This window comes from Anas platyrhynchos, chromosome 7, assembly GCF_047663525.1.
Source record: "Anas platyrhynchos isolate ZD024472 breed Pekin duck chromosome 7, IASCAAS_PekinDuck_T2T, whole genome shotgun sequence".
Lineage (NCBI taxonomy): Eukaryota > Metazoa > Chordata > Aves > Anseriformes > Anatidae > Anas > Anas platyrhynchos.
The window spans coordinates 30,817,157-30,841,274 of record NC_092593.1 but is presented as its reverse complement, the minus strand read 5'-3'; the positions used below and the strand labels follow the sequence as shown (position 1 = coordinate 30,841,274).

At 45.3% G+C, this 24,118-nt stretch overlaps 1 protein-coding gene and 1 long non-coding RNA gene across 4 annotated transcripts; both read right to left on the bottom strand.

The window, feature by feature from the left end:
- Positions 1-824: 824 nt before the first annotated feature.
- On the bottom strand, positions 825-9,286 carry COPS8 (COP9 signalosome subunit 8). The gene is made up of 8 exons (XM_027461488.3): positions 9,116-9,286; positions 8,554-8,624; positions 7,026-7,074; positions 5,979-6,111; positions 4,980-5,087; positions 4,467-4,529; positions 3,403-3,444; positions 825-2,274 (listed from the first exon to the last, which is right to left on the bottom strand). The coding sequence occupies exons 1-8, from the start codon at positions 9,191-9,193 to the stop codon at positions 2,195-2,197; spliced, it is 624 nt and encodes a 207-aa protein (XP_027317289.1). The 5' UTR covers positions 9,194-9,286; the 3' UTR covers positions 825-2,194.
- A 2,560-nt stretch (positions 9,287-11,846) lies between these two features.
- Positions 11,847-23,487, bottom strand: LOC110353914 (uncharacterized). 3 transcript variants are annotated; one of them, XR_011810767.1, is made up of 3 exons: positions 21,473-21,936; positions 17,803-18,066; positions 11,847-17,404 (listed from the first exon to the last, which is right to left on the bottom strand). It is a non-coding gene; the product is annotated as an uncharacterized lncRNA (long non-coding RNA). The 3 variants fall into 3 exon arrangements; XR_011810766.1 differs by lacking the exon at positions 11,847-17,404 and adding an exon at positions 23,473-23,487 and having other exon boundaries at positions 17,446-18,066; positions 21,473-21,799; XR_002405134.3 differs by lacking the exon at positions 11,847-17,404 and having other exon boundaries at positions 17,446-18,066; positions 21,473-22,506.
- Between the last annotated feature and the right edge of the window lie 631 nt (positions 23,488-24,118).

The window sequence follows — 24,118 nt, the reverse complement described above, 5'->3', positions numbered from 1 at the left end:
ATTACTCTGAGAACAGAGCAGTGTTCTAAAGATGGTAGAACAAAGGCAATCTTCAAAAGGATCAGGAAAAAAAAACAAGATACACTGCCACTGTGGTAAGCCATGCTATATCCACTATTAGAACAGTAACAAGCAGATGGACTTAAAAACTGACAGGAAACCAGAAACTCCCAAAAAAGGCAACGAGGATAAGAGATCTGGAACAGTTTGGGTTACAAAGACAAAACATAACAGCAAAGCTGAGAGACAGAACTCAAGACAAGAAACAAGTTAATCCCACACCCAAAGTTAAAAGCCAGTTTTAATTTTGCAGCAGACCAGATCCTATTCCAAAGTGATGAGCTTGCTAGCACTGGAGAAAAGAGCCAAGCTACTATACTTTAGTCAGATTAACAGCATACACAGTCCTCTTCTCCTATTAACACTTAAATGCAAGTAATTAGCCATGTCAGTAATTAGCCAAGTATTTAGCCAAGTTAGCAATCATGTTCAACTTCTGTTACTGAAAGGATTGTTTCCATGTCCTGCACAAAAACTGCAACAGCGTTGCCCAGTACATGCACAGAAGGGGAAGTTTTCACCTAGTTCAAGTACTTTACACCTTCAAACATTTTTACAAGACTCCTGTGTGGCATCAGTATTTTGTTTTTAATATAAACTCATACAATTGCTGTACATGAAGCTGTTCTGAATACCTGTTTAGGCACAAAGCATTGCACTAACCTGTAACTAGCCCTATACAAAGTAGGCCAATAAGAATCCATTAAAAAACTAGCCAAACCAGAATTTTACTCTAAGGAAAATTAAAAATCAAGCACACAAGATCAATGTAAACGCATTCTTTAATATCACTGAAAATAAATCTGCATCATCTTAAGAAATCCAAGTCTTAGGTGGGTTTCAAATAAATAATCACTTTGACTAAATGTTTACACATAAAGGGAGCTCTCAAAGCAGCAGTGCACAGTTTACAATTCCTCCCTAACACATTCCCGCAAGGGAATGTACAGTAGGTAGTACACACTGGAAAAACAATCAAAATATAGAGCACACCTGCCATCTTCAATGACAAAACCACTGAATATGTTGAAGAATGGGGGGTGAGAAGTGAAAGCATGCACTGCCCTTTAGAGCACCACTATTCTCCCACAGTCTTTTTACCAGCATAAGAAGGATAAGAAGCCAGGGAATAAAAGTCTTGCTTCTAAAATCCACTCTCAACTTAAAAATTAACAAAGCAGTGCTCTGGTACAGGAAATCTGTTCTTCAAACTGATGCTGCAGCATAAAATATCATCCCTACCCTGACTGGCCTCTACTCCAGAACACCTACTCTGATTTTCAAATTCCTTTCCAGTAACTGCAGGACCAATCCCAAAAGCTTAGGCAGGTAGGAGTCATTCGTAGCAGATCCTGGCTCAGCATACTGAAAAGAAACATGTCATGACAGGCTCTAAGGGGTACAGTTCCCAAGCAAAAACTCTAGTGTCCTATGTGCGCTCACTCAAAAATAAAACCTTCCAAAAAGTAAAATTCTTCCTCAAGGTGAGCATCAATTACTCTGCCATAAGAACATGCCTGATGTGAAATTTCTCACAAAACAAAATGGAAGATTCAACAAATCAGAAAGATTGACAAGAAAAAAAAGTTCAACTATAAAAAAATGTCACAAATAGACTTGCAAAAGGGTTACTGTAAATAGTTTTCTTATTTAAGTTACTGTTTCATCAAAACATTTGCTCTCTACAGATATGGATAGCAGTCTTCCATTCTTTGTACTTTAGATCAACACACAACTGACCTGCGATAAGCACAGCAGTGCTCACCATAGAAGCAGGTAACCCAGTAACATTAATTCCCCAGTACACTTAACCTGCTTCATTCCTCAAAGCTTTTCTTCTCCTTTTCTGATAAACCTGAAAAAAAAGTTTTGCATCTCTTGGCTACAGGACAGTAAAAAAACCTTAAAGTAATACTGCTGTGTACCTACTGAACAAAAATTACAGGAGTTAAAGAACTGTTTAGGATGCTATCTTGGCTTTGGCAAACACAAACTGGGATAACATACATTATATACTTTACACATTTGAGTAAGGGATGCTGCAACATTTAACAGATGCCAAAATAAGTCTTAGATTTCTACAACTGTCAGTACACAGGATTCCCAAGTTGCTCTGGATAGAGAAGCAGGATAATCAATTTTCAAGGAAAGCCACATAGTCGGTCAATCTGGCCAACTGCTGTTCATTTGGAATTGGTGGAACGGGAGCAGGTTCTAGAAAAAAATAACGAAAGTCAAAAACACAGCATTAATAAAATTAAGAAAGTAAGTCAATGGAAAATATTAAACACATGAGAATCTTAAGGGGGCACATCTGAACTGTAACTTCTGCCTATGCAGCATTAGCTGATAAAATACTTTTCTGTGATCTGCACAACTAAGTCACAAGAATTACAAAACAGCAAAGATACTTCTACCAAGTTCCAGTTGTCAGCAGGCTTCAAAAATTTTTTGCATATACTGGGATCTGTGATTATTGAATATTCCCTGCACTTGAATAAAAATGCTGCTGGAGCTCTTCAGGTGCTCCTTTCCTTACAAGCTGGCATACTGAAGATGTCACAGATCCACTGGGTTACCTGACTAACAAAACACTGCACAGGTTGCAGGAGAATGCAGTGCACATGGAGATGCTTAAACAAACACCAATGTGGAACTACAGTTTAAGGACAGGATGGAAGACAAGTGGCTAGAACCAGGTAGACATGGCAGGAATAAAAATCAAAAATGAAAAAAGTCAAGCAAATTGCATCATTTATTCTTCCTGAAAAGTTAGCAGTAGTTGAACAAGACATACTGCTTAGAATAGTTTCAAGAAGCAAGACCCTAGCTCTTCAAACTAAATCTGTAAACTGAAGACACTTCTGGCAACTGTGTTAGACACAACAAGCCACCAATTCAGATCTACTGTTACTTCTCATAAAAGAAACTATTCTGGGAATCAGCATGACAAAATACAACACACCCCAACCTACAGCTGCGCTTTGAGAAAAATGTTTTCTTACACACAGAAGACTTCAGAAATCCCTCCTCAGGAAAGCAATGAAGCCTACTCAGAGCTGCTTTGTGAAGAAACTGCCTTTTCATGAGAAATTTCAGCCAACCCCCTTTTTGTTTCACAGCGACTGCCTACTCCTGCTCTGGAATCAGCTGTGTAAGTGTGAATCTTGAGCACCATTTAAATTGCAGATTGGTATGTAAGGGGAAGAGAAGACCGAGGGAGAAACATTTAAGCAGTCCAATTGAATCTTCCTATTCTGTGATGCTGAGTTATGAAACTAATCATATTAATCATGCAAGTCTTCAACATATGCAAGCAAATTGTACACAAACAGGAAGTACCTGATGAAGGAATAAATCTGTTAAAGGAAGCTTCCAGCGCACCTACAGAAAAAACGTAACAGAAGTTAGCCCCATGGACCAGTTTGAAATGATTATATGCACCAAGCCAAACCTGGATAAACAGGTAGTTAAAACTAAGCCTGTTCATTGCCCAGGTTTTAGTTCATGTTTAAAACATACAATACCCAGTGCTCAGTGAACTAGACATGCAGCTTCAGAACAGTGAACACCTCCTGCCTCTTTCTTTTGTCCCAATAGTAGCTCTTGCGCTCATTTTTGGAAAAGAACCACACGTAACTAGCTCTCAAAACAGCTTATTTTGCAACTAGTTCATGAAAAAAAATGGTCAAAGAGCTCAGGACTCTGGTTGGTTATGTTCTCTTTAGATCCATGGCAATTTGGCTCCTGCTTCTAGAGTAGTACTGTACAGCTTAAGAGCAGTCATTTTATCTCCGCCTTCACAGCTTAACATTTATCTTTGCCTCAAACAGAAAACAGCCGTCGATACCACTATGAAAAAGTGTTTTTGCAGGCTGAGCTTTGCAGCAACACAGATCATTATCAACACCAAGACAGTTAAAAGATTCCATAGAAAAAAGCTTTAAAAAGCAAAGGAAATTATACCAACAAGTTGAGGTCCTCAGCACAAAGATCTACTAAATCCCTGCCTAAAGAAGTTTAACTTCTGGAAAAGTTCTCAGGTTCAAAAATGGTATATTTTTACTCATCTTTATTAGATTAAGACATGTCATTTGAGGTCATCCAACTTATGTTCCAATGAGTCAGAGCCAGCAGCAGAGGAGGAGCTGGAGAAGTCAGCATATCCTGTCTGCTTTTGTTTAAAAATGTTAATTTGAGGATTTAGTTTAATCCAGACTGCTTGTAAGACCAAACAAAACCCACTACTCTGTACTTCCTACATTTCATAAACATCCCATGTTTTACAGCTGCATAAGTCCACATAAAATATCTGAAATAACATTATGCAAAATTTTAATTAGAAACTATTGCATAGTTATTAGAATGGTAAATTCAATGTCCAGTGAAACAACAGCTCCACCCACCTGGCTTTTTAGGCATTACCATACGAGTGGAAAAGTCTGCTTGCCAGCCCTGTTCTAACACACCTGAAAAGACATTTTTAAAGTTTTTAAGAACAAATCTTATACAGCTGTTAGAAACAAAACAGATATACACTAAGACCAGTAGAAAAGCATCTCTGTATGCTGCCTATATGCTATAACCGAGACATTTCTCATAAGTATTTAGACATTTAGTTCAACAAGCAAGCTCTTGAAAGTAATAGCACATGAAACCAGTTTAGCCCACTACCTTTACTCTGTTTACCAGTGAATTGCTTTGACACTTCCACAGGTAGAAGGGGATAAAGGTAACTGGTAGCAAGTAAAACGGAAACATTTATCTAAAACTAAGCCATTTACCTCTATGCACTGTCTCATCAACTCCCTCTAAAATAAACTCAGGCTATATATATATATACACATACATTTACCACTTATGGCTCTCTGATCTCAATTTTTTGCAGAAAAGTTACTCAGGGAATTAGCAGAAAGTACCTTTCACAGCTTCTTCTACAGGAAGCCCAACAAAGGCTGCAAAATCATCTGCAACTATTGATGTATATGCTTGAGAAACCAGTCCAAAAGCTCGCCTCCTAGTTGCATCTAAAAAGAGATAAATGTAAGCAGACATACTAATCTCCATAGCCAAGAAACCTCAGAAAATGTTTCCAATCCAAACAGGACACAATCCATTTGGGAAAACCACTAAAACCTCAAAGTTCCCCCTTCCTTCCCACAATTTGTTCAAGTCTCAGTCAGCAGATACTGACAATAGCTTGCTTATGTCCATGGCAAAATCTGTCAGATTGCTTTTAACTTCAAAATGTTGTTTGCACTACCACCAGGATGTAAACTGCAGTTTGAGGAACTCCACTTTTGACTGCATTTGCCATTTGAAATGGATTTCTCAAATAGTTCTGAATCAGAAAATCATGAAAAATAGCAATTAGTTATAATCATTTCTTTTACCCCCACATCTTCTTTAGTACCAAAGCACCTACAGATCAGTTGTTCCTAAAACTCACAGAAATTATTGCAAAACAACTTGGAAGATTTTTTGCAGCCTGTAGCGCCCTCTAGTAGCAAGACTGTTTATTTGCATGTTACTATTATACAGCCTGTAACTACTAAAGCATTTGTTTAAAGCCACACTTAAAAGAAACTTTCATAAGCATCACAAGGTTCTGAAATGTCAAACCAAGCTGCCTACGCTTCTGGTTAAACGAGTTGGATAAAGTTGAGTGCTTAGTAGCCCATTTTGCTATTACAGAGCCAAACACCGTGTGAAAATCCAGTAAGAAAGAATACACAACCAGACACGATAAATAAAAGCATTCTAAGTCATCCCTAAAAGTTTTTCTAATGAGCTTTTTTCATTTACACCTGATACCTGAGATCCCTTAATTAAAACAGACAAATGCTTGGCAACAATGTACCTTTGGTTTATAATGATACTAAGCTGTTGCTTGTCAAGAACAAAAAAAATTAAGGTACCTCTAAGTGCTTCCATGATTGGTTGAATGGTCTCAGACCACTGGTGCGCACTGATTGTTGTATAGATTCCTGGGAAGTCTCTTTGCCAGATTCGTTGGCCTACTGACCAAACTGCACCAAGTTCAGCATTTGCCTGTTGAGACAAAAAACAGTTAATCCATAGTTGTCTGTTCTCTGCAATGACCATTTTACCAATGTAAAATGCTATGTTTTCAGAGGTGTAACCTTCCTGAAATAACCCATGCAACAAATTTCCCCCCCCATAAGAATGTTGCTTCACACCAAATGCAAATTACACCTAAAAAACAGACCAGCTACTCACAGAACATTGCTGTTCAAACACAGCAAGTTTCAGAGAAAGCCCAGATAAGATTTGGTTCAGCCAACTGCTGACTGAACTGATATAATTATTTTTTTTCCAAGAAAAAAAATCTTTCAGAACCATGTGACAGGTCCCATCTTGACCCTGAGACTTCTTAATTCAGGACTACAGAGCACTTGTTTCTTGTAAAATATACGACCCCAATTGTTTCCTTGAGAAAACATCTCAAACTGAAACAAGGTTTGGAGGCATTCCTAGTATATTTAGCTAAATGCTCAACATATGTCTTTGATCCACATGCAATGCAAACTAAAGTGCCTTCAGAAAGTTAAATCTGATGGTGCAATTTATCTGAAGTTGCATTTCACTGCACAAGGTATTTTACACCTTCAGGTGGAATGTGGCCCCACCTCAGAATCAGGTATTCAGAACACAGCTGTTGCGTTCCTCCAGCTGACTACCCCTTACCACAAGGCTTTCAAAGAAGAACTCCAGGTTTACAGAATCCTGCATCACAGGTTACTTTGTAAGGAAGAGAGAATAGTCAGATCTGCAACTAGAAGACTTTAGGAAGACCAGTATGCCATCTGCTGGACATGCAGCTCACAGCAGAGAACAGCCCAAAGCTACTCACCAAATAGAATCCTTGGAGGGGAAAAAAATCATCATGTGCAAGCTTACACAAAACTGTTTTAGTATCAGCTGGCATTTTATGAAGTACTTACAGATTTAATAGCAGGAGGAATTCTTTTCCAAAGATATCGTGCATTATTCCTAGAAAAAGGAAGTTAAAAAAATGCTTCTCAGTGACCAAATGTTTGCTACAAGGGGACACCAAAGATTGGTTCAGATGTTAAAATTAACACAAGCATGGCACAATCTTGGTGCTTTCAAATAATTCCTTTTATGTTTGATGAAGTAGAAAAAAGTTATTTTCAAGAAGACATGACAGTCACAACAAAGTAGTTCATTAACTGACTCATTGAATAAAAGCTGAGAAGAGGTTTTCCACATTTCTACCACAAGGAGAACTTCACAAAAGTTAGGTTTGCACTGTTTTTGGAACAGTTGGAAATTGAACAAACACATGCACAACTAACTTTTTACAGTCAGTTGTCATTTAGACTGGTGGTCTCCAAACTTGGATCATGCACTTATCAGTAAAACCTTTCTAAGCACCACCACCACCAATACACGTGTATTTAGAAATTATACAGATGTAATTTTGTACTGATATAAAACACAGAAATAGAACCTTAAAATGATGAGCCAAAAATGCAATTCCAGCTTAACATTATTTGTTAGTAGTACAAGAAAGTGTTCGTAGTGTGCCTGCACCCTGCTTTGGGGATCAAAGATTTAGAGTGCTTGCTCTTCTCAACTCAGCTTTCTCACATGCATTTAATTGAAATATCTAGTCATCGATCTTTAGAGCACAGCTGAGGAAATCTAGAATGGAACTGATTAGAAATGCTCCAAAAGATTTAAAACACAAAACAGAAAATAAGATTCACTGCATCTTATTAAAGCACAGTTCTACAACACCAAGTCAGAATTAACTAAAGCTAATATTCAACATCAGCACAGAATGGAATTTTGCCCCAAAATAACATACAGCTACAATGCAAGAAAACACTCAAATCATGGAATCACCACCCTGACATTAGCTTTGGCTTTGTCATCGAATGCAGCAGTGTTTTTACTCTGCCAGAACAAGTAACCAGCAGCACATCAATAAAACTAAATGCAAAGAATCAAGTTCATACAGGGATGCAGTAACAGCCCACCAGACTAAATTTAAAAGATTATTCAGATGGACCCAGATGCAGATTTAACTTCTTTAAACCATCAGTGTCCCTCATTTTTAGTTTAAAGCTGTCTATCACGCTGTAGACACAAGCAGCAGCCTGCAATCTTATTCAAAGTGAGTAAAGCTTGGAAAAGCCACAAATCAAACACCGAAGTGTTCAACGCTTTCCAGTTGAGCCCATTTCACCACTTAAACAACTGAAATCTGCCCCTTCGGTTACGGAAGGTGGACAAGAGCCAAGAGAGGAAAATATTCCAACAGAGTAAGGGGCTGTGAGGCTGAAGTCTGGACTTTAATTTACTTCAAGAACACAGCATTACCTACATGCATTTTGTTAATCCCACAACAAACCATTAGCATTCTGGCAGCTACAGGTCAACCCTGATCAGCCTAACAGTAACAAATCCGCTACCTGAAATTGAAGATTAATACAAGCCACTTACATGTCATTATGCAACAGGTATAAAGCCAGAAGCTGGCCATAAACAAGAGGCGTAGCAATTCCTCCAGGGGCCTAAAAAACAGGCACAAGGAATTTAGTTAGATTTTTTAAAAGCAGGACATCTTACCAACTAAGCAAGCAGCTAAGTTCAGTAAAACCAAGCACTCCTAGGCAGTTGCTGATTTCACATCAGGTAACAGCTGTGGACAAGTTGCTGCAGTACTTTGTAAATAGTTGTATCTTTCTATGCAGAGTAACTTGTGCACTCCTGAAGTTTTAGTTAGAGAATTTAGCTTTGTTTTGCTGCATCGACAAGGAAGTGCCATTTCACCACGCTATGTTCTAGCTCTTGCTCAGGGAAGTGGTAACCATCTTCATATCTCCTCACAAACTGTTCTAGGCACTCGTGATTTGATTTACCTTGATCTGAACTTCAGTTCCCCCCCCCCCCCCAAAAATCCCCCTCACAGCCCCACCCCCGGGCACGCCACAGGCCCGCAGCGGAGCGGCCGCGGGCTGAGAGCAGCGGTGAGCCCACAGAGGGGGACACCCCGCGTCCCCACCTCGAGCTCCTGCGTCTCGCACTGCTCCAGCAGCTTCCTGAAGCTGAAGGCGCCCTCCGCCATCACCGCCACCGGCATCTTCCCCCCGCCGCCTCCTCCTCCTCCTCCTCACAGCAGGCGGCGGCCCCGGCTGCCCTCACTTCCGGCGCACACCCACCGTACTTCCGCCCGCAGCGCCAAGCGGGCCGCTCTGCCCCGCAGCTCTTATGCTCTGGAGGACTGCGGGGAGGGCGGGGCCAGCGCCGGGGGCGGGGCCAGAGGGGCGTGGGTGTGAATATTAAAGAATTTATGTGTAAAGAGTGCGTCCCTGTGTGTATGTGGGTACATATAGCTATGTACAAGGGTATATCCGTGTATATATATGCATATATCCCTGTATTTATACATATATGTATGGATATGGGGTATATCTATGTATGTACGCAGATATAACCATATATATGTATGCATATGGAGTACATCCATGTATATATATGGATATATATATATGTATATGGGGTATATCCATGCATATATACAGATATATCTGTGTATGTATATATATACGTATGTATATGGGGTATATCCATGTATGTATATGGATATTTATGTAGGTATATGGAGTATATCCATGTATCTGTATACGTATGTATATGGGGTATGTCCATCTATATATGCATATTTATATATATTTGGATATCATCCATGTATATATATGGATATAGCCACATATGTACTCCATTTACATATGTCCATATATATACTGCATATACATAACCATGTATACCTCCCTATATTTCTCCATATATACCTCCACATATATATCCCCATATATATACCTCCGTACCTCCATATATATATATATCTCCCCATATATATACCTCCATATATATATATATATCCCCATATATATATCCCTATATATATATATATCCCCATACTTCCATATATAAATGTTCCCATACCTCCATATATACATATACCCTCATATATATATCCCCATACACACATGTTTAGAGGATATATGTGTCCATTTACATAACCATACATACATATGGCTACACCTATCCTATAAATCAGCATTTGCACCAAAAACAGGCTCCCTGGTGATGGTCTCGGCGCTTTTGGGTTGGAGAAGGGAAGAACCAGGGCACAGCTGCTCCCACTGCCAGCCGCCCCTGTCCCCAGGGCCCTTTGCTGTGCTGGGCCCTGTGCTGCTCTCACCTGCTGCTCACGCTCCCAATTCTCTCAATTTTTGGAGTGGGGGGCAGCAGTGGGACATCCCCCATGACAGGACAGAGTCATAATGCTGTCCGTGGAGGCAAGCACCCCAAGATGTGTTTAGTCCCTTGCCCACAGGCAATCCCTCCCTCCTTGACCTGGAATGGGAGCCGATGGGGACAGAGGGTTTCCATGGTTAATTAGCCATCCTTAATGAGCCCTCAGGGCCACACGTTGATTCACAGCGAGCAAGCACACACATGGGCAGGGGCCTGGGGGGTCTTGGGCACCCCTACAAACCCCACAGCCTTCGCTTGAGCCCTCCAGGCCCTGAAACCCAGCTTTGCCTTCAAAGGCCTCCCCCGGTGGCACTCACAGGCCTGGGCAAAGCCATGGCTCTGTGGCATGCTCCTCCTCTCACCTGGGCGATCAATTGCTCCAGAGATTGGGAAAAAATGATCAAAATCGGGCTGGTTTGTGAGCGCTTCCCACGAGAGGGCACTGGCTGCAAGGGAAATGCAGAAAAGTCCGAAGAAATAGGACGGAGGTTTTGCCGCGGTGCTCTGCTTCTCCCCAGTGCAGCTCCCGGCCACCTCCGAATGTCGCGCTCTCCTTTCATGCCAGAAACTCTTTCTATTTTGGGGCAGCCAGGCCATTTTTGTTTATTTTTTTCAGTCTTTCATTAAGCTTTTGGGACAAGGGAGGAAGCGGTGCTTTCCAGTGCTGTTAGCTGAGCCTCCCAAAGCCACCAGGACCACTGATACAAGCAATGTCTCTGTGTGGAAGTAGCCAGAAATACTGTTTCTCCATATTTATTTATTTATTTATTCTTTTTTTTCCCCCCATCCCTCTTCTCCTGCCTCTCATCTCCCCCTTCACCACACCTCCTGCCCCGGGGACATCCCCCTGCAAGCCCGTGATGCACCAAAACCATGGCCAGGAGGTGAACTCCTTGGACGATTTCTGCCCCTCAAAAAGCCAAAATCTCTTTTACTGGAGGCCTGATGACTGCTTCCCAAGAGGTTTTCTTCCCCTGGGGCCAAGCTTTTTCCCTGACTGTGTTAAATTGTCAGGGACAAGGCCAAGCATTGGGCGAGGAGACGTCTCCTGCTCACACAGTGCAGTTCCAAGCCAGGGATGTCCAAAGAGCTCAAATTATTTGCTTTCGGGAGGGGACGAAGCTGGTTAATACAGAAAAATGTCCCCAGACACCCAGTGCAAGGAGAGGTAGCACAGCCATATGTGGAGGGTTATCACGCATGGGTCAGTTTTCATTAGGAGGTAGCTTCATTAAGGCAAATTTGACCATTTTGGTTGCAGGACAAAATTTTCAAAAGCTGCATAAGGATGTGATAGCAGTATGGGGGAGGAAATATGTTAGAGGGGATTTTTTTTTTTTTTGCTTTTTTTTTTTTTGCATTTTTTACGCTCTCAGCATCACCAAAAGTGTCGATGTCTGAAAACTTCTCAATGAAATAATCTTGTCAGGAAAAATTAATTTTGATTTTTCCTTCAGCTCTGTTCAGACTAGCTTAGCGAATGGAGAATTTTACCCTGAAAAGGAACCATGAAATCAGCCCCAGGCTCAGCATGGTTTAATGATTAACACGTAAAAGAAGGCTGCATTGTAACCAAAACACAATAACAAAGTTCAGGGGATGGCTCCTTTCTGGACCCTTTATGGAGGACGGACTGAGAGCTTGGATCAGGCTTCGGGTTTGGGTTTTTCTTTCTCATTTTTCTCTTGCTGGTTTGTGGAGGGTTATGCTCCAGTCCATTGCAAGAGGCGTTTGCCAGGCCTCGGTCAGCGCATTGACCACCTCTCCCCAAGCCTTCAAGTCCCATCCTGCAGGATCCATCCACAAATTCCCCGCTCCTGAAGCGCACTCGTGTGCTTCCCAACCCCTCTGTCCCGTCCCATCCGCACCGATGGCTTTATGAGCACCATCCTGCACCTCCAGACAGTGACCGAGGTGGGTCAACCTGCCATCCCGGCCATCACGGGGTCATTTGTTCTATTTGGGAGCTTCTCTTCAATTTAAGCACCAAAATAAAAGCCCAGCCTGGGAACATAGACCAGCACGTAGGAGAATCTGTCCCGCAGCAAATCTGGCCAGGTTAAATTAATGGGAAATCTCCTTGTACTGAAAGGATCCTGGTTTTGCCTTTGGCCCGTGGGATTGAAAAGCACTTTAAGTCTTGGCTTCCAGCTGTTGCGGAAGTGTAAAGTATATTTAATGTGATTTTTATTCAGCTCCTTATGGCGGTGATGGCACGAACATCTCAGAAACTCATTTACGCCCCGTATGAATTTTAATGCAGCAGCCAAAATGGGTCCTAGTTCTGCAGGGCCGAGCCGTCCCAAGGAGCGGTTCTTTGTTCTCAGAGTCACACCAAGCCATTTCCAAGAAAGATTACCAGGGGTGTTGGGGCAGGGCTGTATTTCCCCAGCTGCTTTCGTGAGCTGACTGGGATCTGAAGGCACGCTCTGCAGTGATGATTACAAAAGGTTTCCCTTTCTCATCTCGTTCAAAAGCTTTTCAGGGGAACAAAAGAATCATTATGGGGAAAATAAGATTCAGCACACTGATACGGAACAATAGGAAAGTTAATTTAATGTGAAAGTTAAAGAAAACGGCGGTAAAGGGTCAAGTTTAACTTCTCCACACCCTTCCCCATCTCCTCAGTACCCTGATTTATATGAGCTGCGTCCGACCGGACTAAAGGCTGTACCTAAATACATTATTTCCTCCCATTACATCAAAGCCTGTTTTACACCAGCCCCTGCAATCAGAGTGGACAAACGCCTCGTTTTTACGAGCTGTGCGCAGCGGAAAGGAAGCGGCGAGCGGCTGGCGTGCCGGAGGAGCCCATTTCCTACGCCGAGCCCTTTTCCGAGTGCTCAACGTGAGGTCGCAGCCTGCGACCAGGTCCCCCCTTGTGATATTCACGAAGCACCAGCAGCCAACCCAAACAGCTCAGGGATGGTTTGGGAACACCCTGACATGGGGACGCCCTGTGTGCTTGCTCCAGTGTTGGGGCATTTGGAGCATCCCACAAAGAGCAGCGGGCTGGGGGCATCACTAAGAAAGTCCAAGTTATTTTTCCAATCTATTAATTCTCCCCTCCATATTTTTTTTTTATTTATTTTTGTTTGTTTGTTTTTATAGGGCATCATTTTCAACTCCAATAAACCAAGAGCTCTCTAGGGGATTGGTATTTTCCCTGCTTCATCCCTGTTCTTTCAACTCCAGCCTGAGAACCCTGTTTGCTGGAAATGCCTTGCTTGCTTTTTATTACCGCAGGACAGTTTAATGCAACGTTGAGTGCTGCTTGTGCTCTGTTGGCTTTCCGAATAAAGTGGATCCCGCAAATTTAATGTGCTGTTCTGTGTTAGGTGGCACTTTATACGCAGGTGTTTACAGCGCTGCTCAGGCACCGTATTTAACTTAGAGCAATGTGCAGGGAAGGACACGAAGGGGACCTCGTCCCCTTCCTCCCACCATTCATATGGGGCCATGGCAAAGCAACCTGCCTGGATCGAGCAGGGAATGAGCAGGGGTGACCAGTTCTGCCAGCAGCTCTAGAGGCACGGGCTGCCCCTTCTTAACCTGCGAAGGGAAAAGGAGACCCTCTGTGTATTTAACCTAAACATTGTTTTCATGACTTTCGAGGCATGTCTATGCATTTTCCTGTTTTTGCTTCATTCCACAGGATCCTTGGCCAAGTTTCTGTCCCCTCCCAAACAGCCCCAGCTCCTCGGCCAGCGGTTTTTGTTCTCTGCATATTTTAATCCAAATGAAGACCTTGGATAACTTTGAGCAGCAGAATATCACTTCTCCTCACTGCACTTCCACCACACAGCTCTCTTGATTGGAAATCCCAGAAATCCCCTAGATTTGGGGGAATGGAGAAGGGGAAATCCCAAGTCCAGCACAGGGTGTTTGGGGGGAAATTTGGGGGAATAGAAGGGGCATCCTTTGCCCAGCATGGGAGCATTTTGGGGAATGGGGTGAGGACATGCCTCTGCCCAAGGCTGCCCCATGGCATTGTCCCCAACCCCATGCCAGCAAACCTCCTGGCCGTCGTGACGGGAGCATGATGCATGACAGTGTCTCCCAGGGCAGGCTTTTAAACCCGCTAATCTCCTGTAATCGCATGCGTGTTGCAAACACCTGTTCCCCCTGCAAAGCCTCCGGGACTCTGGGAGAGCGTTTGGGTGAGCGTAATAACAGGCGCAATTAGAAAGGCGGGCTTTGATCTGCGGGGGGTAAGGAGTCCAGGCAGCTGTGCTCAAGCCTCTCCCGCAGTCACTCTTCTCCTTCTTCTGTCTCCCTCTCCATGACATCCTGACAAAGAAGACCTTGTGTCTGTGATGCCTCGTTACGGCTCCTTCCCAAGCCCCAGCCACCTGCCTGTGCCCGTGCACAGTGTTCGGGCACGTCACCCATCGCTGCTGGCACAGGAGCGGCCTTGATGCTTGCAATGAGCTGCCAGAATTTGGTCCCAGTTACTCCAAACCCACTCTGCAATGGGTCCTTTGTCTTCTGTTAACAGCTGGCCCCTCCATCCAGGTGTGCTCGCCACGCAGGGGTCCCCGTGAGCATCCCCCCAACGGGGGGAGCATGAGCGAGGTGCTGATGCTCTGCTGCACCAAGCAGTTTGCTGCCTGTCCTCAATGTCAGCATTTCCCTCCAAGCCTTTGCACTGTGTGCACATGAAAAAAACAACAGACAAGGAGCTGCCAAAGCAGGATCCCAGCCGGCATCAGCAAAAGTCTTTATGCTGTGCTGGTTGTGTGCAGCTGAACAGATTTTTGCCCTTGCTAATGCAGCTGGAGTGTGATCAGCCCTGCAGGGTGAGCAGTGTGGAAGCAGACACTCTGTTCAGGCAAACACAGAGGCTTTAAACTGGGACTTAAAATGCTTAACCTTTGTGATTTCAGGTGGATTTTACTGGGTTTGGTGCATGCACGTAGCAAGGGGATGTTCTCAGGTCATTTTACAGGGGTGCAAGCACAGGGGCAGCAGAAGCAGATAAGGGTAAAGCTAAAACCAAAGCTTCCTTTCCTGGGAAGATCTACCATACAGGTAGATCTTGCCTTGGCAGGAGCACAAAAGACAACACAACATGTCCTTTCCATCCCAAATTTCCACTTGTCTTTGTAGACATGACTGCAGGGGAAGTACCTCTTGAAGCAAGGACAGGGGAAAAAAAAATCCTTCTGGTCTTCTGCCACATAGTTTCCATAAATGCTGGAATAAGGCGGTTCTGAAAAGGAAGCGAGGTGGATACAAAGCGAGAGGAAAAAAAAAAATCTCAGGGAAAGGAATCTAACTCCATCAGGCAAACCAAAACAACAAATGTTCTCTTTTCCCTCTCCTTTTATTTCATGGAAAAAACAACAGAAGAAATAGAAACCAGGGAGGAAAGATGAAGACCCTTCCGTTTGCAAACACTCATGGAAAATGACAGGTTTTTACACATGGAGGCTGTTCATCAGCCTAGTTTTGGCCCGAATTTCTCTGTTTACAGTGGGCTCTCTGTGCGGTCAAAGCCCACGCCAGAGCTGTCACTGCGAAGCAGCGAGTGCCGGCGGGCAGCGATGAGCTCAGTTAGAGGTGGTGGCAGGATCCGAGAGCAAGGAGATTATTTTTGCTCCCTGAGGAAGCAGCAGGTGGAAACAGATCTGCAGTCCCTCTCCCTGCGGTCACCCGGCGAAATGCCTGCCCGGGATCCCTCACCGCAAAGCCGGGGAGTTTGCTTCTCCGAGCAAAAGTTTTTCATTAGAGAAGTTTGGGTTTTATAACAAGCCTGATACATTTGTATAAATATTTTGTTCCTTGGGGAGGGCAAGCAGGCTCCGGGAGAGGCTTTGTTTAACTGCAAAGCAAGTCTTCCATCAACTGCAGGGGGTTTGCCCACTGCCAAAGCCTCCCCGTGCCCTGTGCACGGAGTCAGGATGTGGTGACCTGGCGAGGATGGAGCCCATCCACCCCAACCCACATGCCCAGCATGATGCCCCGTGGTCTTCTGCTCCCCGTAAAGGAATCCTGATATTTCTCCTCGCTCCCCCCAATACCCTCCACTGGGGTCTAAGGCAAGCGTGAAGCTGGAGAGGCTTCGGATGAGCCTTTATCTGCAGCACGGTTGGGTTTTATCCCTCATTAATTTCTCCCAGGAAGGTCAGGCCAGCTGGCTGGTGCTGGGTGAGATGGGGAGTTTATGTAAAATGAATTTTTAGGAAAAAGAAGTTGGAGGAGAGCAAAAGGAGAAGGGTATAGTGAAGAGCAGAGGGGTTCTGGGCAGTAGCATCGTGTGACAGGGACTGGGCATCAGGAGCAGAGGCTGGGGGCATGGCAAAGATGCTCCTGCAGCACTTCACCTCCTCTTGGCATCTCAAAATGTTAGTTTTTACCAGGATTTTCCTTGTGGCACTATATATGCCAAAACCAAATCGAGTGGACCCTGACCAAGTCAACATGTAGCATCTCTGGGCATTTCCCAAGGGACTGAGCATCATCAGAGGAGGTGCACGAGGGAAAAAGGGATTAAAGAGGAGGTTAAATGTAGGTCCTTAAGGGTGGGTTTCCCAGTGCTAGACACGCGTGAGCCCTCTGATGCTGGGAGACATCCGAAAGGAGCCGTTTGGCAAAGGGGCAGAGAGCCACAGCCAGCGTAATCCCATTGTAAACCTGCCTCCGTGCCGGGAGGGATAAGGCTGGACATAGCCAGCTGGAAAAAAAATCCTCTGAGTGCTGAGTAAAAGCTTGCCAGGCAATTAGCATTGCCATTGTCCGCTCCGATTTAATTCTCTCACAGTGGGTTTTGTGACTTCTTCTTAATTCCTCAATCAGCCTGATGGGAGGATGTTTCTGTGGGGTTTGGGGAACACTGTCCCTGGGTCTGTGCTCTGCTTCTGTCTGGAAACAGCCGGTTTTACATCAATAACATGAGAGCAGTGTGGGGAGATGGGCTTCTAGCACAGGCTGTGCCGTTCGGTTTGAAAGGAATAGAATAATCGATAAAGGGAAGGTGGCTGTGAGAAAGGCTGAAGCAGTATCATCCAGCATTAAAATAATTCCTGGGCTAAAAGAAAAAAAAAAAAAAAAAGAGACATGCACACTCCATAAATGAGGAACTGTAAGAGTTTATGACAATAACAACGGCAAGAGCACAACTCATAACATAATCATTCGATCAATTTTCCTCAAATGGTTTCCAGACTAAGGGCTGGAGCAGGAGGCCAATAAATAAGCTCCCTAAATTCCACTTATACTTCTGCCTGTGAGCTGGCACAGAGCACTGCGTGTGCCCGGCAAAAAAGGCCTGACCTCAAGGACAGCTCGATGCCGGTGTCCCTGAAAAAAACAGCTCGCTCCATCCCAGCTCCCCTGCTGGAAAAGGTGACTTGTCCCGGCCGTCAGCGGGGAGAGCCGAGAGATGAAAGCCTCTCTTCACCCGCCAGACATTTCGAGCAGAATTACCTTTTGATGAAAGCATTTCTGCTGACATTTTTTTGTCTTCCGGAAAGCAACATGAGCGGAAAAATATCCATTCAAAATGAAACAGAAAGTTTCTCCTTTTTCACCTCCTTTGTCTTCCGTGGAAGAGTTCAGCGATGTTTCCTTTGCAAAATATTTTCTTTGCCCTTGCAGCCGTTTCAGCTCTCCCAGTTGCTCTGATTACTCGCCACCTCCAGAGTTCCTGTGACATTTATTTAATGATCTTGAAAAGTCCGTCAGCGAAAGCTGAATGCAAAAAAAAATATGTAATTTTAGCAAATTATTACTAAATTGCTACTTTCCCCGCTTCTTTGAATGTCACTGTTACGGCGAGTGGCTTTCCCTGCGTTAGCCTGTGTTTTGCCATGCTGATGTGTTTTAGCCTTAATAATTTATACCTTAATTCCCAAATTTTCCAGAACCCACTCCCCAGGAAGGTATTTTGGGACAGACCCAGCATCTCCATATTTCACCGGCTGTGGACGTAACTATTTAATTTAAGCCACCGAGCTATTTATTCTGCAAGAACACTGTGCTTTTATTAGCCATTTATTTACAGTACGTGGCATTCCCCACGTGCATGACCTGCTCATGAGCACAGAAGGAGGCTATTTATTTTGGAGTCTTCTCTAATTTACACTAACCATGGAGCAGGGACCCATAAAAAGGCTGGCAAGCGGAGCAGAGCCAGCTTGTGGGCTCTGACAACATGGCCACTACAAGGCACTATTCATCCCTCGCCCATAAATATATATTTCAAGGTGCCCAAGGGAGTCCAGAGTTCAGTTTCCATCTCCTGAAAGTTTTTTTTTTTAAAAAAAGCAGGTGGGCACCATGCACGTGGTCACTTTGTATGGTACCGACCTTAATGCAGGCTGGGGAGGCATAGGGCTGGTGATCCTGCACCCCCAGACCCCATCACACCCCTCTGTCCCCCTCGCACATTGTGTGCATGGCTGGAAGGGAAGAGGTGCAGCCACATTTCAGCAGGAGAGGGCCAAAAAAATAAATAAATCATAACAATTAGGAATTGTTCTACCGAATGCCTTTCCTTCTGTGGCACCCCGAAGTGTTCTTAGGGAACCCTGCAACACCAAACATCTGGGCACAGCAACAAGCAATAAGCAACAACAGCATGTTCATTGTTTAGCAGCCTTTTATAATCCGTCCAATGGTTTTTAAATAAAGTGGATGGAAAATAATGGAGATTCCAGGCCCTGGAACCCATTATTCTTGCATGCCAAGAGCAATGCCGCTAAGTGCAACAAGGACCCTGAAGTTAATGAAATTCCTGCCTGAGCAAACTTTTATCATGCTGTTTGGTAAAATGACTCGCGCATCATAAAAGCAACATCACTCAAGCTGTTAAAATGTCTTCTGTGTAAAGTCAGGCTAAGGAGCAGGAGGAATACATTTGTTAAATTACATATAACCAGTCATATACATTTTAAATATATCTTTATTAGGTTACTGGAGGTTGTTGAGTTTAAAGCATGATGGTGATTTGATCAACTGCTGTGCCAGTGATAGAAGTCTCCTGTTTGAATGGAAGGCTGAGAAATTTTAACTGATTTTCATACAGAACAGCAATCCATCACCCCACCATGCCTGGAAAGGCTCCATTGCTAGAGCAGTTTTCTGTAAAAATGTTTCATTGACAGTCGAATGAATAAATAACTGAAGCACTTCAAAGCCCCCAAAGGAGCATTTGTTTGAAGAATGCATTTTCGATGACAGCATCCACCCTGTTTCTAAAATCCCTAATAATCTTCCCTCTTCGACTCAAGCTCTGTTTTGCATGAGGGGAGCTTTGCAGAGAAAACCTTCCAGGCAGCCCTAATTAAGTTCAGCTTTGTCCTGATGAAGCACATCTCTGGAGCTGGATTTTCGTAGCCCTCGTGTCTGCCCTAACATCTCTCCAAGTGGAGCTGGCTGGAAAATGCCCTGAAAATGCGACGGGGACTGAATTTGCCCTTGGAAGCCCAAGCAGGTGTCAATAAGCAGAGGTCAACTGCTGACTTTTCACCCACCACAGCCTGCTCTTTGTGAAGGGACACACGGGACAGATTTCTCCTCTTCTGCTGCTGGACAGAGGTTGGAAGAGTTAATTTTAAGGGCTGCCTGAAGCTCAGCTTGTTTCACCTCCACTCCCCCCCTCCTTCAAGTTTTTAAAGTATTTAGCTGGAATTTATTTTCAAGATCAGTTACGCACAGTGCCTGTGAGTAATCCACCCTGGCTGGATAGATAACTCCAGGTCTCATTCATCATTTTTCCCTGACCCTTTATTTATAGAGCTGATTATAAAAGTGCCTCCACAGCTCTGTTGAAGTCAACGAGCTTGGGTCAATTTGTACCCACAGAGGAGACAAGCCCGAACCTTCATCTTTCACATTTTGGGGGGCTTTCACTGCTTTTTGACCAAAACCTGAAAAAGTAGCAGCAACAGAGCTGTGACAGACATCAACCATTTCTGCCGAGCCCAGAGAGTGAGCCAGCCCTTTGCCTGGAGGCCTGGGGAAGTGCAGGGAGATGAAGTAACCCTAACACGTTCCCAGAAGGACTCATAGCTGTCAGGAGCAGTCTACTGCAGGGAACAACAGGACAACATCAGTGTCACCATCCCTACCTCCTGACCAAGGGGCACCCGGGATAGGACGGGAGGAAATGGAGACCACATCCCATTAGTGAATGGCCCCAAAACCCTGCAGTCACCAGTACCTCTCCCTTTCCCGAGGAGTGCCGTGAAAGCGCTGCGCTCCATGGAAAGAAAACCATTTCCCCTGGAGAATGCTGGCATGCTGTTGAGCAACAGAGGCATGGAAAGTATTTTGGATCGCAGGTTTCAGGGAGGTTTCTTGGAAGCAATCACTTCTTGTTGTTCTGCTTCGCTGACATAAACCTGGAGGGCTCGCTGCATTTCTTCTCCCCACTTGGCGTTGCCGGAGTTGTCATGTCTTAGCCCACGCCTGGCGGTGGTGCTGAGCCCCACCGTGATGCAAGCACCCAAATTTAATAGGGCTGACAGCAAGAAAGACGGAGGCAACTTGGAGACAATCCAGAGACAGCCAGCAAGAGTGACAAGAGGCTGAGAAGCCATGAGCTACGAGGGACGGATGAGGCAGTTGGCTGTGTTTAGTCTAGCCCGGGATAGCAAGGCAGAGGGGCATGATAACAGCCTTCCAGCATGGAAAAGCTGTCACGGGAAGGGCTGCCACATCGTGCTGCATCCACCTGGTAGGCGGTGGGAGAAATCAGCTCCTCTTGCAGCCAAGACAAGGCTTGGATGTCAGCAAGCACAGGGTTTCTGCCACCTAATAACATCCATGAGAATAAAGGGCTTAGGGAAAACAGGGTCTGGATGAAGAGCAGCTGGGGATGGAGTGACAATTTGGTGTCCCCAGACCCTGTCCTGCTGCCCCAAGGTCTGTCCTGCTGCTTGCTAGCACTGAGGGAAGATGTTTCCCCTCCTCTGGCATGTGGAGAAGTCCACTTTTAACCTAGGTCTGCTTTAAACGCTAACCACACACAGGTGTGAGACCTCAGGCGGCTGTCCTTAGAGCAGGTGGCCAAGCAGAAAAATGGAAGCACTGCTGCTAAGAAAAAAAACCCCAAACCATATGCAAATAAATAAATATATAAATCATTCTGTACCTGAAACCTGGCTCTGCTCCTGGATGTCTCCTAAGGTCTCTCTGAGTGCTGCCTTCCTGAACCTGCCCAGCTCCTGGATTTGTGTCCCCTGCTTCTCCTCGGCACATATTGAGCATAAATAAAGCAGAGCCCTCCTGCAGCTTGCCCTCTCGGCCAGGGCTGTGTCCTCCCTGTGGTGCTGGAAAGCTGTGAACAGCCCCGGTGTGCGTGTCCGGCTCTCCCTCGCTGCGCAGCACCAGCTCTCTGCCCCCTTTACCTTTCTGCCCAGGATGATTTTTGAGGACTTGGCGAGCTGTTGCCTCACGAGGGGTTGTTTTGCTCAGTTCCCTGTTAAAAACAGTGAGCACACGTGGCGTTTAGTGGAACAGATGGCTGGCTCGGACCGCTCCGGCCCCATCGTCACCCCGCGTGCACACACGTGCGCTGTCGGCAGCGCTGCGGATCGTGACCCCGCAGATGGTCTGGGTGAGCTCAGTCTGGGACAGATGGAGCTTGGACCTGGGGGAATGCTCCGGGTCCTCCCCGGCGTTTGGTATTCCAGGAATCTGGGGGGGAAACGGGCTTCATCTCGCGCGGACTGGTGGATGGAGCAACCCACAGTGTGCTGCGGGAGTTTCAGCCGGGATGTTGCACTCCTGAGCAGGCTGGTTTCCAGGAGGGTGCAGCTGGGGAAAGTTTATTTTGCTGTGCTGCTACTGTCCCGAGGTCATAAAGGCACGCTTGGTGCCTTTAAAGCCCCTACTCAGGCCATGCTGGTGAGATGCAGGAAGGGCCGAGCGTCATGGGGAGGAGAGGCTTTTTTGGCTAGGAGGACCTCAAAGGGATGTGTAGCCCCTTTGCCCCAAGGGCTGTAACATCTTAGGAGCCCCCTCACCACATCCTGGCCACCAGCACCATCCCAACACCCCCACAGCTGATGTGAGCAGCTGTGTCCCTCTCTGCTTCTCCCCACGTCCCTGCAAAGGGACATCCCCAGTGTGCACTGTGCTGGGATTTCAAACCCAGTAATAACAACCAGTAATGAATAACGTAACTCAATCCCAGCTGGCTCTGGAGCATCAGGAAACTGCATCCCCTCCCTTCCCGTCCCCTCCTGGCACTGGCAGCGGGGTGAATCTGTGGGCTCGGGGCCTCCTTATCAGCCGCAGGCAGCAGGAAGCTCCCCGAGCTGGGGCGGCCGTGGTGCACGGTCTTGTGGCTGCCCTCTCTAATAATCCCCGTATTTCTCGTGTTTTAATCAGCCTGCTCACTGTCCACAGTGGCCAGCACACCTAGCCTTACCAGCATAATAATTAGGAAGCCTTTATTGGGTAAGAATTTAGAAATATCGAGTATCTCGCTGTTGCTGTTTCCGTAGATAATAATCCCCCTTTCAACTACATCCTGTCCAAAACACAGAGACAAAATGCAGCACAGTGGGAGATGGCATCCGTCCCCAGCCTTCGGTACGGCTGCGGAGGTTGGTATGAAATGAAGGGCCCCCATTCCCATCCTCGCTGCAGGGGAAATATTATAGGAGCTGGCTGGGGCCCAGGCCTAAATGTAACTTTGGAGAAGACTTGAGAAGCTCCTGTAAATGAAATTCAGGGGAGGAGGCTGCCTCTGAGCCAGTCCTGGCAGAGAGGAATCTACCTCTGAATGGGGCTTTTCCCTCGTGTTTTCCTTCTGGCATTCTCCTAATATGACAGCAATTAAAAGCCCTGAAAAATGGATGGGAACAATTTGGAAGAGGTCTCTATTAGGTTTGCTCTCATTAGCACTGCAGGCTGCTTTTTTTTTTTTTTTTTTCAGCTGCTAATTGACAGCTGCCTTCCACATGCAGAGTCAAAAAAAAAAAAAAAAAGTAAAAAAAAAAAAAAAAAGCCCCAAGATATTATATCAGGGGTAGTTTTAACCAGGGCTGTCTTGAGCTGAGGACCATGAGAAGGGAGATGGTGACGTGGAGCCCGTGTCAGGAGCCATGGAGCAGGGAGGAGTCATCAGCTGGGAATGGCACTCACCCAGCATCTGGAGATGCCCTAGGAGATATGTCAGGTCAGCACATCTCTTCCTTGGAAAGAAATGGGTTTGGCCCAGGAAATGCACACCGAAATGCTCCGTCTCGGTGCTAAATAGCTGCTTTCAACCATGCCTTTGATCTGCGGGAAATTACAGGCCTGGCCACAGCTGCTGGCTCTGTTAAGCACATGCCAGCATCACCAGGTGTCTCCACTTCCCCTGTGGGCTTCTGGGTCACACCCAAGAGGGCAGAGCTCTGTCCCCAGGAGGGACACGAGAGGAGCTGGTCCTCTCTGGACACGGAAAAAACAAAAGCAGATGAGCACCCATAGGAGCAGAGGGACATGTACCATGACCCTAAGTCACTGCTCCATCTCCAGCTGATGCCCCCTGGGACAGCTTCCTCCCAGAGGAAATAGGTTTTCTCCAGCCGTGGGCTTTCTGACATCTCAACATGTTGTTTATGGTAGTTATTAGATGGAGAGACTATTGCTTTAAATAAATCGTTCCTTGGGCATAAGGAAACGATGATGGTTTCCCCAAGCTGAGGGCAGGGAGTTATCTGAAACACAAATAACCACCGAGTCTGTCGATGGCTCTGTTTCTATTAAAGAGAAATATGTAAGAGATCAAATTCTGCAGCTAACA

What these genes read in the sequence shown, in the direction of transcription:
- COPS8 (XM_027461488.3), bottom strand. Translation starts at nt 9,193, where the DNA reads ATGCCGGTGGCGGTGATGGCGGAGGGCGCCTTCAGCTTCAGGAAGCTG. An exon ending in GGTAATGCCTAAAAAGCCAG is followed by an intron (nt 3,445 to 4,466) that starts GTGGGTGGAGCT and finishes TTTTTTCTGTAG; the next exon opens with GTGCGCTGGAAGCTTCCTTT. An exon ending in CAGATTTATTCCTTCATCAG is followed by an intron (nt 2,275 to 3,402) that starts GTACTTCCTGTT and finishes ATTTTTTTCTAG; the next exon opens with AACCTGCTCCCGTTCCACCA.